Consider the following 17,142-nt stretch of genomic DNA (forward strand, 5'->3'; position numbering starts at 1 on the left):
TACATGTCAGAAGGGTTTGCAATTTAATCATCAGATATTTCCATAAGGTTAAAGTCTTCTCTCTCTCTCTCTCTCTCTCTCTCTTTCTTTCTTTGAAACAAGGTCGTCTTATATAGTTCAGGCTGATCTTGCCTTTACTTTGTAAATGCTGGTTTCAAACTTGCAGTGATTCTTCTGCCTCGGCCTCTGGAGTGCTGGGATTACAGGCTTGTTTCACCACACATGGCATCTTGTGTGTTTCTTGTTTGCAAAAAAAGTGGCTGATTTCTTCAAATTGTGCTTCATCCAGTTGGAGCTACCATTGAAGATCATTACTAGAAAACAGGGTGAATGTTAGAAGCTGCTTAGTTTCTTACAAGTGTGTCGCTCTTTTTTTATTGCCCAGGATTGAACAATCTCACACTTGCTGGGCAGGCACTTGTGCCACTGAGCTAATTCCCCAGCCCTCAATATATCATTCTTATGTACCCAGGAAGATGATCACACTCTACCCCCATGGACATGGGATATGGATCTGGGGGGCATCCCTTACACAGATATGACAGCCTCCATGGGTAAAGCTCTCTTCCAATGGGTTTGGTAACACCCAGCATGGAAGAGGCCACCACAGAGGAGGTTTGCTGTAGGAGGTGAGCAGGTAGTCGTGTAGCTGATTAAGTATTATAAAAGTAGAAACTTCTCAGATAGAAACATTTGACATTATTGGTGATAGGAATCGAGGGGGAAGGGCCTCATTCCAGAGTGATAGAGATACCTTAGCTTGTACTGCTTTACCTGTTAGAGCTGAGGGGACCCACAGTGAAACAGTGCTGTGCGTGTTCTGCATGCGGGCGCAGCAAAGCATAGCACTGCTGCCTTTGCTCAGGTTACGGCCTCCTAGTCACTGCTGATGACCTGGGGAGGGAGCAGTGCTAGGGAATGAACCCCTGTCCTTCACACGGAGCTCCATCCCAACCCTTTTTATTCTGAAACCTATTCTCCCTCAGATTCTCAGTCTGGGCTCAAACTAGCGATCCTTCTGCCTCAGCCTCCCAGGGTGCTAGGATTACAGGTATGTTGTGCCATGCCCAGCCTTAATTTGTTGGATATGGCAGGTGCTGCTCAGAGTCCTTAGCATGAAAAGGAGTTTCTCTGAAAAAAGAGATTAACCAGTGTCTTCTCATTTAAAAAACACTAACCTCATGCTATTCTTGGGCACACTTTTCACCTTAATTCTCATGTATCTTCCCAGGCCCCCCATCTTCTTCTCTCCAAGGGGACTTTGAGGGAAGTTTGGTAGGATTCAAAAAATGCGCCTTTCAGGAGTAGGTGGCTTTAGCTGCACTCTACAGAGTGAGGGATGAGAATGTGACACCTTTCAGATACAAACTAGAAGCCTTTCTGGCACAGCTGTGTAAGCCAGAGTACAGCCCAATGCTTCCCCTAATGTCTCTCAATTCCCACTCTGTCATCTGAGTTTTAGATCTTTCTCTTACTTCTCTGGACAATGAAAATTGAATGTGTCTAAGTGACAGGAAATACGTTTAGAATTCATATGAATACTTAGGAAGTGAGGCATGACATAGTACACACCTGTAATCCCAACACTCAGGAGACTGAGGCAGGAGGATCACTGTTAATTTGAGGCTAGCCTGGACTACATGAGTGAGTTCAAGACCAGCCTGCACTATGTAATGAGACCCTGTCTCAAAAAGACAACCTTCAGCAGATCTGTTTTACAGTAAGCCTCCTAACCACCTTCCCAGCAGGTCTGGAGAGAAGAGCCAGGACTCCTGCTTACCCACTGTCCCGCCATCTTGGATTGACCGCCATCCATTCTTGGCTATAGTAGGGAGAAGGTAGCCAAAGACAGCAGCCCTGTGTCCCCTGAATCTTCATTCCAGTAGCCCAGGGCAGCCTAGGGGAATACCGGCCTAGAATACAGTCTGGTCAGAAAGGGCCCCAAGGTCAGCCATTGCCCATATTTTGTCAGTAATGGAAGTTTCTTTTTCTCTGTCTCCTGTAGGGGGTGACCGGTGCTTTGACAGTTTTGATGAAAGACGCAATAAAACCAAATCTAATGCAGACCCTTGAAGTAAGTGATTTTCATTTGATAGTAGTCATTTCTAGCATTCGTCTTAATTTGCTTGCCTCTGTGACCACAGAATGTGAGCGTGGTTAGCCATGGAGCATCAGAATAACTTCTTGATCACCAGGGTTATAGCTCAGCAGCATAGTGTCTGCCTGGCAAACACCAGGTTATGAGTTCGATCCCTGGTACTAAAACAAAACAAAACAAAAAAATAACTTTTGATCATCTCAAAAAAAAAAAGTTAAAAATAAATGTGTACATTCTTAGGTACGCTTCAAATCTTGGCTTAATTAACTAGAGTAGAATGTCAGTGTGTCTAGTATCTCAACAGCTCGTGTGACTGTGTTTGTGTGGCATTTTCTGTTTTGCATTTTTTTCTTTTGCTTAATCCCCAGTCATTAGGTTTTAGATTTTCTGGTTTGTTTGGTTTTTTTCCCAAGCAAAATACAGTAAATGCCAATGAATATTTTCTTGGAAAGTGTGCTGTGCTTTACTTTTAGGAAGATATTATTATTGTTCTTTCATATAAAAACATTGAACTGAAATCTTGGTCCCGTTTTTATGGAACTGAAGTTTTTGCATCAAGATGACTATTTTGATTTCATTTTCTAGTCCTTGATCATACTCAAGTGAATTAGGAACTATCCATTTTCTTCCATTTAACTAATCGAACCCCAGGATTTGGGCCCAAACAAGGAGGCAGGTTCTAGTTTGGTCTAAACAAAGAGACACATTGGGAACAAAGGGTCCAGTGGGAGCCTGGCCGGTGTTTTCACAGAACTCTCGGGCGGAAAAGTTCCTTGCTTGTAGTATTTGCTGGGTGCCAAGTAAATCTTCCTGTTGTGGCCTGGTTTGACTCCCTTCTGTATATCACCAGACGTGGATTTGAGAGAATTTGTGCACCATCATTTTTCCAAATAGGTTGTTTCTTCTCAAGCTACAATGGGAGAGACCGCGAAGGTGACCCGAGGGCAAGTTTGCTAGGGACACAGCACATATACCAGTGGAATGTTCACCCATTTATTCAGCCTGCAAAAGGCCGTGCTGGAGTGGACACTACTGTTTTCAGCTGTCACCTGACCTTATTTTTAATATGCCAGCCTCAATTTCTCCCATGGAAAGTGACAATAGTGATGACGGCTACTCCCCTAGAGTTACTTTGAAGACTGAATATGTATTTATCACATGACATGGGCCAGTTAGAGGAGTCCCAATACAAAGTCCCAGCCCTTTGAGACCTCCAATGTTGTAGGAAGCAGATAAGAGACAGATAATTATACAGCTCATTAGTTGGTAGAAGGACAGAAGAGAGGCATGAGGAACAGGGTGACCTGTGTATGGAACATGAGGAACAGGAGCTGCCACCTGCCTGTTCATCAAGTGAATCCCAGGCAGAGATGATCTCTGAGGAAGTGAGATGCATGCCCCTCGGGGCAGAGGGTGACCACTGTGCAGAGTTCTGTGGGCAGGAAAGCAGCCAAGGGTCTGCACAGGGAGAGCAAAAAGCCAGTGTGTAGGAAATGATAACACCAGAGCTGCAAGGAACCAAGTGCAGGCGCAGCAGAGCAGCCTCCCCTGAGAGAGGTGGCTGGAGCCGAAGCACTGCTTCGACGGAAACCTGCAGCCCCAGGTGAGTGGCAGTGGGGTATGGCAGGCGCCAAAGGCCTCCCTCCATCTGATCATCAGCGCACAGACTCGCTCCTCGCTCCTCCTCGCATCTGAAAACCACCAAAGCCAGTCCCAAGAACTAGAGCAGTAGCATTTTGACACCTAATACACCCTTTGCTGTCACTGGTGTCCCAGCTGGCTAACACCAGGTTCGGCCTGTCCCAATGGCACTTGTCAAGGTTCCTGTCTCTCTGTGTGACCACATCTTCCTTTCTCTCTTAGTTGACACTCAGCACAGTTGGCATAGCTCACCATGTGTGCTTCGGACTTCTGGTACCTGTCCTGTTAGGGGTACTGGGCTCAATCCCCAGAATCATCAAAAGGAAACAAAACAGGGCTGGGGATTTAGCTTAGCGGCATAAGCGCCTGCCTTGTAAGCAGGCAGTTGTGAGTTCGATCCCTGGTACCGATAAAAAACGAAAAAGACAAAAAAAAACGAAAACAAATAAACAAATTTTTTACAGCAAGAAACTTATTAGACATATTTGGTTGTTTTATTTTTTTTTTTTTTGTCTTTTTTTTTTTTAATCGGTATGGGTGATCGAACTCAACAACCACCTGCTTGCAAGGCAGGTGCTTATGCCACTGAGCTAAATCCCCAGCCCCTTACTTGGTTGTTTTAAATAACTAGGTGCTGTGTGAAAGATTACTTGTACCTCTAAGACATGTCCCGTGCAGAAACTCTTGCATTTAATGAGTGAAACAATAGATTGTGTTACTAAACTCACATTTGTGTCTATTTTTCACTTAAGGCACAGGATGGTTTGAGATTACTTGAACAGATAGTGGGCCTTGTTGAAGAGGCAGAACACAGTATTCACTTTAAAAATGTGCATGTATGAATTCTGCTGTCTTGAATCTGCAGTCACTCTGGAATTAATGTAGCTAATCACTGATCCTGGAAATCTACATTAATAATCTAAAAAATCACTGATGACCTTCGAATTGTGCCCCAGTGCTGTTACTGAACACACCTGATCGTTAGTCACATCGGGGGCTGCCGTGCTGCAGATTGCCAGGAGACCGGTGGTTCCCAGCCTGGCTGCACTTAGCAGCGCCTGGGAGTAGAGAGGATACAGACTGGAACTGGGCCTGGCTACCCCAGGTGGACCTCACGAAGGGCCAGTCTGAGGACCTTTGGAGGACTTGATTAGCACGAGCAGAAATTGAGAGATGTCTGTGGGCTCCTGGGTTAAGTGTGCACTTGCTGGAGTGTGCTGTCCACTATGGCAGCCACTAGCCACATTCAGCTATTTCAGTCCAAAATTTAGAAATTCATTTCTTCATTCATGTTAACCACATTTTATTCTGTAGCCACATTTTATGTACTTGGTAGCTACATGGGTCCAGTGGCTACTGTACAAAGTTCTTCTGGGGTTTTTTTAGGCTTTTGTCATTTTTGGTTGTTTTAGACAGGACGGCCTCACTGTGTAGCCCAGTGAGCTCACTGTGTAGTCCAGGCTGGCTTCAAACTCAGTGCAGTTCTCCTGCCTTGGCCTCCCGGCTGCTGGGATTACAGGTGTGCGCCCCCACATCTGGCTGTAGAAAGTTGTTGTAGACAAGGCTCTGGTGAGTTCTGGTGAGCAATGAACTACTTGAAGTATTAATCTTATGAAGTGTTTGCAAAGTCCATTATAGAGAATATTCATAGTTTTGTCATTTTGAGAAGCCAAGATAGTTTTTGCAGTACTTTTCTAAGTGTTGGGCATGTAAAATAAAACACTGAACTCAAGATAAATATTTTTGTACCTTTGAATTAGTCACAGAATGTCTTATGCAATGTATTTAACTTAAATTACTGTATTTTGTAGCTACATCCATCATTGAATGTATATATAGAAAGAGATATATATATTCTTGTGTTTGAATATGTAGCAATGCTGTTTTAATAACTTTTCCATTAAAACTCCACAGTGGGAGTTTCAAAAACAGAGCTGTAATCTTGAGTTAGTTATTAATCTGCTGTGGGTCTTGAAACATTCCTTTAGCTCTGGAAAGGACCTTAGGCTTCCCATGTGAAGAGGAGGTTGGCCCCTTCTTATATTATATAGTTTTATGACTAAAGTTTTTTTAACTAATCACCCTCCTCCCCACTGGTACTGGTGAAATGAACCAAGGACCTTTATACTGAGTTACTTAGCTCTTTTTTTTATTTTGGAGATAAGGTCTTGGTAAATTGTTAAGCTATCCAGGCTGAGCTAGAATTTGTCATCCTCTTGTCTCAATCTCCCAGAGTGGTAGGATTAAAGGGTGGACCATAATACCTGTCTTGCTAATAGTACATTTTTTTCACAATTAGAAGACGCTTTCTTCAAGTACAAAGTACAGTGGTGGTTACCACAGGGTAGGTGTGGGAGTGAATAAAGACAAGTCAACCAGATGGTACATAGTTTTAGTTAGACAAGAGGAATAAGTTTTCTGAGATCTGTCGTACAACAAAGTGAACATAATTAATAATAATGTGTTATACAGAGTCAGCCAAAAAAAAATATATGCACACATCAACAGTCCACTGTAATAATAAATGTCCGGAAGCTAATAGCCACCACTTTGAGCACGTATGGTAATTGTAGGGGCCAAAGGTAATTTGTATTAATCTCATGATGTCTCAGTAAATATAGTATTAAAATATTTATGCAAGTTTTTCTTTTCCTGATGTATACATTTTTGGCTGACTGTATATGTTTCAGAATTGCCCAGAGAATGGGTTTTATATGTTCTCACTACTAATATTAATATGTGAGATAATGGATTTGTGAATTATTTTGATGTAATCTATCTCGTTTATCTGTTAACTGTAACAAATCCCTGATAAGGAGGAAAGGTTTTCTTTGGTTCTTTGCTGTGGAGGTTTCAGTCTATGACTGCTTGGCCCTCTTGGTCTGGACCTCTTGTAAAGCAGCGCATCATGGCAGGAGTTTGTAGTGGAGCAAAGCCACAGCTGGCATACAGAGAGAAGGAGAGGGGCCGGGGACATAGCTCAATGATATAAGCACCTGCCTGGCAAGCTCAAGGTCCTTAGTTCGATTCCTGGTAACCCGCCCCGCCCAAAGATAAAACAAAAAAGAAGACCAGGGTTGCACATCCTCTTTTAGGAAGACTTCCCAGTGGTGCCAAGCTGTGTGGAAGCAAACACCAGCATGATCACTCCACAGGGTATGCATACATTGGAGCACTGCATTTCACCTCTTAAAGGTATGGAGTGATAAGTATTAACTATAAGGTAATTAAAAATACTTTGCTTACAGACTTCAGAACATTCCACAAAGGATAAAAATCCCTTTCTCTTAAGTCATTTCCATTAAAATGCTGCTTTGGATCTAGTAGCAACTTGGAGTGGTTGTCCCAGGAATAGAGATATTTGAGCTGATTTGACCACACCCATCCCTTGTGTCCCTGGAGAATGGAGCCCAGTGCTTCCCTGACAAATGACTGAGGTGCGGTTCCAGTATAGGGGAAGACAAGGAAGCCAGCTGCCCATCCAGGCTGGAGCCTGTCATCTGTCCTCGAGAAAGCTCGCCAACTCCTCATGCGTCATCGGCAGCAGCACACTCAGATCAGCAAGGAAAGGAGGGCAAGGAGACTTTAAGGCGTTTTTAAAAACATTTCCTACAGACTACACGTGAGATTTCTCTAGATGAAAGTAAGAAATTAGTTATCAGAAAGATGGAGCGGCAGATGCTGAACCCACATATATTTCCATACATATCGGTAAACAGGTACATCTGAGTGCTGTAGGCCCGGCTTTATTTCCACATACAGCACTGTGACCTTCTCAGATACAATTTCCCTCCTGAGGAGCTGCAGAGAAAAAGTAAATAGAAAACTCACTTAGTGGCTTTGAGAAACTCACTTCTTTTATTCTCAGAGGTGATTTTTCTTTCATAACTTTCTTCCTGCTTTTGTTCAGCTTTCTCCTCTTTGAGCCACGTTCAGTTAGCAGCCCGTCAGGGTTCGTGGGAATTTCTCCCGGTTCTCAGCCTCCAGGCTCATGGCCCTTTGCCCTTCCCCGTGGCAGCAGAGGCGCAGCCTGTATTTTCACAGGTGGAAGGAAGCCTATGTGTACAGACTTCAGTGGCCCGGGCTGGCCTCTGCAAAGAGCCTGACCGTTTTGATGCATGAGAGTAAATGCTTTTTAGATGAAGCTAAAGTCTGTTGTCATTAATAAAGACGAATGTGTAGAAATACCATTAAAATTTATATGTTAAAGTTATGTTTAAATAATTAAAATCTGAAGTTTTTGATGATTTCCTTGTATTGGTTCCTATTTTTTATTAATAATAATTACTGTTGTATTTTACTACAAGTGAAATTTGCCATTTCTTTTGTTATAACAATGTATGATAGTTTAACAAGAAAAAAACAGAAACAGAACTTTTAAAAATTAGAATATAAACTTTATTATCAAAATAAAAATGGCCTTTAAAAAAAGGTCTAAACTTGATCTTAAGGTAGTTGGTATGCCACGATCCCTATATTTGATTTGTATCCTTGAGATTTTTCTTAAACTGATTTCTTAATAGGGAAGCCTCTTAGACCAGCAGAGTGTAACTCCATTTTTTTCAAAAATACAATGCAAAGAAGTATGAAATAAGATAGTTTATTTCATGGTCACTAGACAGCTAACAGTAGCTAATCAAAATTACAGCAGGAAATGACTGTCACAACTTCAGTATCTGGTTCAGCATTACATAAAATAGCACTGTATTAAGAATTTTGAGGAACTGGGAATTTAGCTTAGTGGCATAAGCACCTGTCTGGCAAGTGTGAGGTCGTGAGTTTGATCCCTGGTGCCAAAAAAAATAAAAATAAAAAACAATTTTGAGTAGGGAGTGGTGATATATGATTATAATTCCAGCTATTTGGGAACTGAGGTACAGGGTCATGAATTCCAGCCCAATTTCTGAAACTTAGTGACTTTAGTGAGACTCTATCTCAAAATGAAAAAGGTCTGGGGATATATAGTTCAGTGCCACCCACCCAGTGTTCTTTTGAGTGACTCAGGGTCTTTTAACTGTTTGCAAGCTCTTATGCATTGAATTTGCAGTGTAAAGAAAAGCAAAAAAATACCCAACAGTGCATTCCATTTTACGTGCTCCAAATTGGTGCTCACTTCTGTTTTTCTGCCTGTCTTTTGGAGCTTTAATTTGTCCTTTTACTTCTGTAGGGGACTCCTGTCTTTGTGCATGCTGGCCCCTTTGCTAACATTGCTCACGGCAACTCTTCAGTGTTAGCCGATAAAATTGCCCTGAAACTGGTTGGTGAAGAAGGATTTGTGGGTAAGTCACTGCTGCTAAGCTTATTTGTAGAGTGTTGATGCTATTTGAAAGATTATGACCCGGCTATAGTGCTGATATGAAATGTGGTTTTTTAGACCCACCTTTTCATAGGTGGCCTCAGTAGTTGGCAAAAAGCCTTAAGGTGTGATCTAACTTAGTAAAATTATTTTATGGTTGAGCTGTGGGTTCTGAGTTCAAGTATATTTGCATTTGAATACAGCCTCTAACATTTGTAAGTTGAGTGACCTTGAACACATTTTCATTAATGCTTCTCAGTTTTTTTGTCTATAAAATGGTAAAAATGGACTATGGTGGGAAGGACATGAGGTTATTTAGTCATCTTGTGGAGGATGTAGCAGCCGATGTAAACCATGTCCCTCAGAGCTGGGGATGCAGCGGTGAGTGAAATAAACATACTTTCTGTTGGTGTGTGCAGGCTGAAAGGAGAGTGTGCTCAGTGAGCACAAGTCCTCAGTACAGCAAGGGTAGTACTACAAATAAACTGAGTCCCAGTTTTCTCTTCTCGGAGTCTTGGTGTGTTTTTGCAACTGAATGGAAAATGTTTCCTGGTCATTGGACTTGGAAAGTTTTATTTGGGGGGGACTGCAGACGTTTTGCTGCTGTCAGAAAGGGGCACTTGCTATAGAGTTCCTTCAGATATACAAGCCCCAGTTTCACCCATGATGGTAAGGTCGTGGGAAACAAAAACACAGACTCGTGGAAGAACACCTTTATTATACATAAGAGAGTTTATATGGCTGGATTTGTAGATAGCAGCAAGTAATTCCCATCCACATATCATCAATAATAGCAATTGAGGGGCTGTGGATATAGCTTAGCAGCACAGTGCCTACCTGGTAAGTGCAAGGTTGTGAGTTCAATTCTCGGTTTAAAAAAAAAAAAAGAAGAAGAATAGCAGTTGTTCTATTCACAGTTATCAAGAACCTTGTGTCAAACTCAGAAATGAGTTATATTAGTGAGAGCAAAAAGCTGCTGAACAGAAGACCCTAGCTTTGTACTTTCATTTTCCAACATTATAAAGTTCATTCACGGTTATTGAAACTGTTGTAAGAGTTCCTTATAGATATGAAATCAGGATCAAGTGAAGATTTATGTAATTCCATCCCTTGAAGTTCTGAATAATACAATAATCATGCACTTTCCTGCTTCATTACCAAATCCACGTTAAGAGAAGCTAGACATGCTGTCTAAGTGAATTTGCTCAATTTATCACGTGTCATTGCAGAGCTAATGCACAAGGAGGTGGGAGAAAGGCGGGCATTGAAAAGTTGGCCATGTAAGTGAAGTGGTGGTTTTAATGCATCAGCTCGGCAAGTGAAAGAGCTCCTGCAAAAAAGCTCTCTATTTTATGCTGACCAAGCTCTCTGCCGCTGTACCTGTCTTTACTTCATCAACATGTATTTATAGCATCCTGTGGAAGCAAATTATCTTTAAAGATAGTTGTCCATGATGTATGAAAACTATGTTGGCTCTTTGTATGACCTTGGATGAGCCTTTGAATGACCATTGTATGACTCTGGATGTGTCCTCTGTAGACATTCTCAGGGGAGAAGAAGGACTTGGGCCAGATGGAGAGTGGCTGAGGGTGTAGCCATGGACTCAGAGTTAGAAGCTGGGGGGTCAGAGCTCCCACAGTGTGGTCTGAAGCAAGTTGCTCAACTTCCCCTGGCTCCCTTTCTTCTTTTGATAAAAAATACCTCTGCAACAGTAGTTTAGCAAGCAGTATCCAGGGAGCGTGAAAGACAGGAAGCCGTGCAGGTGTCAACAGTGGTGCTAGTGGTTTTTCTAACCCTTTCCAGTCCAGTAAGCTTGTCCATGGTTGGAGGGCTCGGAAGGCAGGCTGCAGTGTCAGACTACCTAGCCCGGCTCCTTTCAGTCATGCAACTTTAGACACATTAACCCTTCTGTGCCTCAATTTTCTACCTGTAAATACAGGTTTTAATAGGTTTGAAAGGATTAAATGAGACCATGTATGTGTAGCCCTGATATAGCACAAGATAATTTGTAACTGCTCTTTGCTGTGATTGTTCCCTCATTACTGATACATGACTAATGAAGGTTAAATCTTTTGTTATTGTTGTTTAACTTAGTTGGGGGGGATGAAAATACACACCTCATAATTTTATCTTCGAAACCATTTAAAATATATGGAGTTTGTTTACATGTTGAACAACTGATCTCCAAGCCTCTTTTCATCTTGCAAAACTGGATTTTGTGCCCATCAAACATGCCCAGGGCATCTCCCTGGCATCTGGCATTCAACTTTCTGTCTCTGTGAACTTGACTCCTCCAGGTACCCCATATATGGGAAACTGTATTGTCTTTGTCCTTCTGTGACTGGCTTATTTCATTTAGCGGAATGGCCTCAAATTTCACCCACAATGTGTGTCCAAATTTTTTTTTAAGGCAGGATAGTAATCCACTGTATGTCTGAAACATGCTGCTTCTGTCCAGTCATCTGTCAGTGGACACTGGAGTTGCTTCTTGGGTTTTGGGAATAATGTTGCTAGGAACATGGGTGCACAAATACCATTTATATTTCTTTGCAAGCCCAATAGTTATACCACATGACATCCAAAGATGCGACTTACATAAACATGTGCAGCCCGCAGTCCACCCCTGCAGTACTGAACTCTCACAGAGCTGTTGTATTGATACCACGCTCCACTGACACAGGGGCAGCAAACTAGAATAGGGTGCAGTCAGGAGGGACCATTGTCCCCTGGTGCCTGGTCAAGCCTAGCGTTGGGAGCCTGGTTTCTTCCCAGCCCTTTGGTGAAATTTGTAGTAGTTCTATTTTAGCCAATATCAAGTCCATCTAAAAAAATTTTTTTTTAATTCCTCGTGTCACCTTCAGGAGAAGAATGTGGCATTTTAATAAATAATGTATGTAGTTTTTTAAAAATTCCAAATGTCACTGAGATCTCAACTCTGCCCCTCCCCCATCTTGTGCCTCCTCTGGCAATTGATGGGAAGGGAGATCTCAATCACCCACATTCACATTTTGCTCTTGGCTGCCCCTGGACCCTCAGCCTGAGCCCCTTCCAGCTGAGGCCCCCACACTCGGGCAGTTCCCCTTTACATAGTCCTACCACTGCCTGCATTCCTGGTCTTTAGGCACCCACACCCTTTACCCTGGCTGTCGTTATGACATACTGAGCCTTTCCAGTGGCCTCCTGAAGAAGCCTCACTAGCCACTGGATGGCAGGAGGGCAGCTAGATTTGCTTCACTGCATAGTTTTCTTTGAAGAAGTCTTTTTTCGGGTATTAACCTTGTCAACTCTTTGAAACCTTGAGATGACTGTTGGGTGAAAGGATTTGAAATCTATTTCCAGACAACTTTGCTAGTCCTACTAGGTCAGCCAGCATTGTCCTTTGACACTTGAACAACTGACACCATTTGGAGGCCTGAAAATAAAATTGAGACCAAAAAAGCCTCATTTTAACATCTACAGAAGTTAAATGCAGTAAGTGTGTGGTTATCTGAAGTCTCAGATGGAATGTACATCCTTGGAAACACTACTGTTTATAGGAGGCTATCTTTATGACATACTAGGGAAAATGTCTTCAGAGACCCAATGTCTTCCCCAAATAAGATTGATAATTTGGGTTATATCAAAAAATAATTCATGCGTGGTGAATGATAGCATATAATACAAGGTAAGTAACAGATTGAGAAAATATTTGCAATGATAATAGGCAAATATTTTATTTTCAGAATAGTATGTAAAATACTAAGGGCTATAGATAGGTAAAAAAAAGATGAATAATCCAATAGAAAAATAAACAGATTTAGAAAGGCAATCTAGAAGAATTTCTGGGTAAAACTAAAGATGAGCAAGTGATCTAACACTTTGATTTTCAGGTAAATAAGAAGTAATTGAAATTACACCCTCCAAAATATTTCAGTACACACTCACTGGGCCTGTGCTGTACATCGTGTTATATGCTAGAAACTGGGAATCAAAGAGGAGTGATGCACATTTCTTACCCTCCTATAAATTAGAACATGGAGCAGAGACTAACCAACAGATGGTATGCTTATAAGATTGAGCATTGTATTGATTAACAAAGAACCTTAAGGAATGACTGACATTTTTTAGATAGAAGTTTCAATATATTACTGGTTTTGCTAAGGTTTATGTAGTCTGATTTTTAGTCCTATTCAAACACATGCAAGAAAGGAATTATTTTGTCTACTCTAAATAATTATTCCAAGATAACAGAATCAATAGTCTGTTTAGACTTAAAACAGTGGCATTTATTTAAGTATCATCATGAATTTGTCAGACAAGAGCAAAATGCTGATTCATGAGAATTTTTGGAAATGTACTGTGGTCACTATAATGGCTGTTTCTCATTGAGTCACTGGTCCCTATGGGAGTCCACTCAAGCATCAAACCCTAAGCATGTGTTATTTAAAAGGAGCAAGAAGAGAAAAGAAATATATTAAATTCCTAGTTTTATTGTTATCACCTCATACTTAACTGTTTGTAAGAATCTGAACTTAATACTTGCATCTTGGAATTTTAAATTTTATTTTATTTTATTTTGATTTTATTCTGGTCGGGATTGAACCCAGAGCCTTTGCACATGGTAGGAAAGTGTTCTTCCACTGCGTTACACCCAAGCCCCTAAAACCTGAGATTTTAAAAACTGGTTTTCTCTATTTATTGGTTTAGATTCCAGTTTTTGGATGAAGATTTTGCCTTTCCCGTGGAGTGTACACTTGTACATCCTTGTAGCCACAGGTCCTTAAGTGGGTGTCACAGTAACTGGCGGAACTACAGATAGACTCAGTGGATCCACAGTTTGATGCAGATTGTCTTGTATGTTTTATGGCCTCTTTTAGTACGTGACAGGCTCTGTAGTTCTCCTTAGAGCTTCAAAGTGACCATGGCTCACGAAGGATAAAGATCTGTGGTAGGACCTCTCCTAACCTAATTCACCGTTCAGTCATCGTGCTTTGGTAACTTTCAGGGTTCATCTACATTTGGCCTTAATCACTGCCTTCCAGAAGTGCTTGCCAAGAAGCCACTGACGAAGCCTCCTTGCTCCCCACGTGGAGTTGTGCAGGCCCAGGGCATCTGCACTCATGCAGCAGGGGAGAAATCCCTGACCAGTGTCAGTTTATGCATGCATAGACTTGGGCCACCAGCATCTCAGGGTTTAGGGTTCAAGATCAAAATGAGAAACCATGACAAACTGAGTAGGGTTGGGAACAGAGCCTTGTTGTTACTGTCTGTGTAAGCGCTGCCTTGTTCTAGGCTGCTCCTGAGCTTTGGTGTGTATGTCCTCATTCTTACATCCTGCAGGATCAGTTATTCTCCCTGTCTGTACAGAGGGAAGCTAAGCCAGGGAGTGGCACACACTCAGTCACTCAGACAGCACGGAGCAGAGCTCATTCTGTCAGGCCAACCTGAGGGTCAGTTGACTCTTCAGCCTTTGATGATTTTCTCATCTCTTTATCTGGTTCCTGCCCACTTTCATTAAAACTAGTTTCAAATGAACTGACTGCAGCAGATGGTCGTGTTTAGGAAAGTGCTGGTGTAATTATATTGTGCCAACATAGCCAAATAGTGCCAACAGTAATGGTTATTTTTGGTCCTTTATTTCTCTCACTCTGTGTTAGTTTACTTTCTGTTACTATAGTAGAGTACCACAGATTGAGTAAGTTGTAAAGAAAAGGATGTACTTGGTTCTTTATACTTGCCCAAGGGGCCAGCATCAAGCAAGGGCCTTTTTGCTAGGAGAGCCCCAAAGCAGCATAGGGCAGCACATGGCCAGAGACGAGGAGTGTGTGTGGGTGTGTGTGTCTGTGTGTGACTATTCTGGTCCCCCCTAAGAAGCCACCAGCATTCATTCAAGGGGTTTCACCCTTATGACCCTATCTAATTTAGTCACCTTCTAAACAGCCTGCCTACTGTGTTGGTTCATTTCCACTCTGTTTGACCTCACAATGGGTATTAAATTTCCACGTGAGCTTTAGGGGATCAAACCATACACAAACCAAAGGCCCTCCTACCTTCAATTTCCTTCTCCTCCATGGTAGCTTACTGATTGAGGGGGACCTTGGGTCTCACTCTGACCTCAGTCTTCATGCAGTTCCCCTCCCTCCATTCTCTGGGGACAGTTAGAAACCTTACTTCTTGGGGTTCAGAGGACAGTGTTGGTAACTGCATCCAGCTATTGGCTTATTCTCTGTTTCCATTTTTATCGCTATGAAATTTTAAATATTTCTTCATTTTGACAGAAAACTAGACCAAACTAAACATTTCTATAATTTCATCCGCCTTTTTAAAGTCTGATTTCAAGCCTTCTCCCAGCTTCTAGGCGTAAATCCCCTGGACCTCACCCTGTTGACATTACTGAAAATCACTGATCTCAGCCTAGACTCACTTTTGTTATAACATTTCCCGTGTTTTGTTTTGAGTAATCATATTTATAATTAAATCAAGGCTAAGTGCTGGATTATTAGAAACTGCCTGAGGGTCACGTGCTTGGTTAGGAAACCGCTGACCGCAGGTAATGTTGTGACCTCTACACTCAGGAAATCTAGCTCCACTAGACAGAGGTTCAATCGTTCTTCTTTTCTTTTCTCTTTCTTTCTTTCTTTCTTTCTTCTTCCCTTTTTAAAGAGTAAAATATATTTATTAGGGAAAGAAAGTTTCTGTCCGAGAGAATAGAAGGGGTCCCAAGTGGGTTGCTGATGATCCTGCCTTTTTTAGGGATTTTTATAGAGCAAAACCACAATGTAAGGTGGGCCCAGAGTGGGAGAAAATGGGAAATCATAAGGTGCTCATGAGTTGGGACAAAACCATGGTCAACCCATAAGATTACGAGCACAACTGCTCAGGTTATCCTGATGAAATTGGGATCTAATGGGGAAGCAAATTGTGTAGCCAGCAGGACATGAAACAGACCTGGCTTTTCCTGTAGGGGATTAGTGAGTGGCTCTTCCTGGCTTCCTCAAGGTGATTGATACCTGTTTAGAATATCAGCCCTTGTTGTTTGTCCTTTGGGGAAGTGTGTGGCACATTCTTTTCATCAAGACAGAGGTTGTTTCCTGTTTTCTCTGGAACTCTGATTTCTCTTCTGTAATGTAAGGCCAGACTTTTTCGTCATTGAATACTGGCTGCTCTTTACGTAGAGTAACTCTTTAGTCTCTCAACAGCTGTTTCTTGGCCCTTTAAAGAAATTTTTTAAGTGAAGTGTTCTGATTTTATGCTACTTGGGAAAGATGCACAAATTACAATAGCAAATATAGACATTGTCACTCCTCACCTTTGCCCAAAACCTTAACATACTGCTCTGTATGCTTTAGAATTTTTTGCTTTTGTTCTGTTTTTAGTTTTTTGAGTAATAAGACAGAAATAAAATTGAAGTTCCTCTGACTCCTACTATGGCTTGAAAATGGTTTGTCCCCCCAAAATTCACAAAGAGCTATGATTTTGCAAAGCATCAGTACTGGGAGGTGGGGCCCTCATAACAGATAAATGAAGTGAGTTCCCAGCTAAAAGTGGGCCAGATGTTGAGCCGTGCCTTTGGACTTCCAGAACTGTGAGCCAGAATAAACCTTTTTTTCGTTATAAATGATCCAGTCTAAGATACTCTGTGATAGCAATAAAAAATGAAGTCGTTTGTCATTCCACTGTTTTTTCTGCTTTTTTTCGAGGGATCCTTCTTGATTTGAGGGGCAGTCATTTCTGAATATACATTTATACTTTTACCATATATGTATGTATTCACAAAAGACCTATAACAGTTGTGCAAACTTTCTGGGTTCATAATCCCTTTAGTGGCTTAGCAGATATTTTCAATAACACCCCAAGTTAAAAAAAAAATACCTAACACTTCCCTTTACTAACTAGTTAGATCCAAACAACTCAGTAGGGATTTATATCCTGACAACTTAATATCTGTCTGAAAAAATAATGCATACTGTTGAAAGGAAAAATAATACTTCATTCTTAACCACCATAACTCATTACTAAAATGTGTATCCTTGTTGAATACCAAATAATTTCTCAAAACTTGAAATCAGTCCATACCTCAGCCTCATTTCCTGTCTGATGTTGATTGTGGGAGAGGGTATCAGGAGTT

At 41.6% G+C, this 17,142-nt stretch overlaps 1 protein-coding gene across 3 annotated transcripts in view; it reads left to right on the forward strand.

Moving 5' to 3' along the window:
• Mthfd1l (methylenetetrahydrofolate dehydrogenase (NADP+ dependent) 1 like) overlaps nucleotides 1–17,142 on the forward strand; it is a 180,997-nt gene that overhangs the window by 77,178 nt on the left and 86,677 nt on the right. For all 3 annotated transcript variants that reach the window (XM_063232907.1, XM_023564547.2, XM_023564546.2), the window contains exons 19-20: nucleotides 2,006–2,074; nucleotides 8,907–9,018. In XM_063232907.1, coding sequence (XP_063088977.1) covers nucleotides 2,006–2,074; nucleotides 8,907–9,018 — 181 coding nt within the window. The remainder of the gene's footprint in view (nucleotides 1–2,005; nucleotides 2,075–8,906; nucleotides 9,019–17,142) is intronic.

This window comes from Cavia porcellus, unplaced genomic scaffold (genome assembly GCF_034190915.1).
Source record: "Cavia porcellus strain 051 isolate PalLab524CR breed Dunkin Hartley unplaced genomic scaffold, mCavPor4.1 scaffold_22, whole genome shotgun sequence".
Taxonomy (NCBI): domain Eukaryota; kingdom Metazoa; phylum Chordata; class Mammalia; order Rodentia; family Caviidae; genus Cavia; species Cavia porcellus.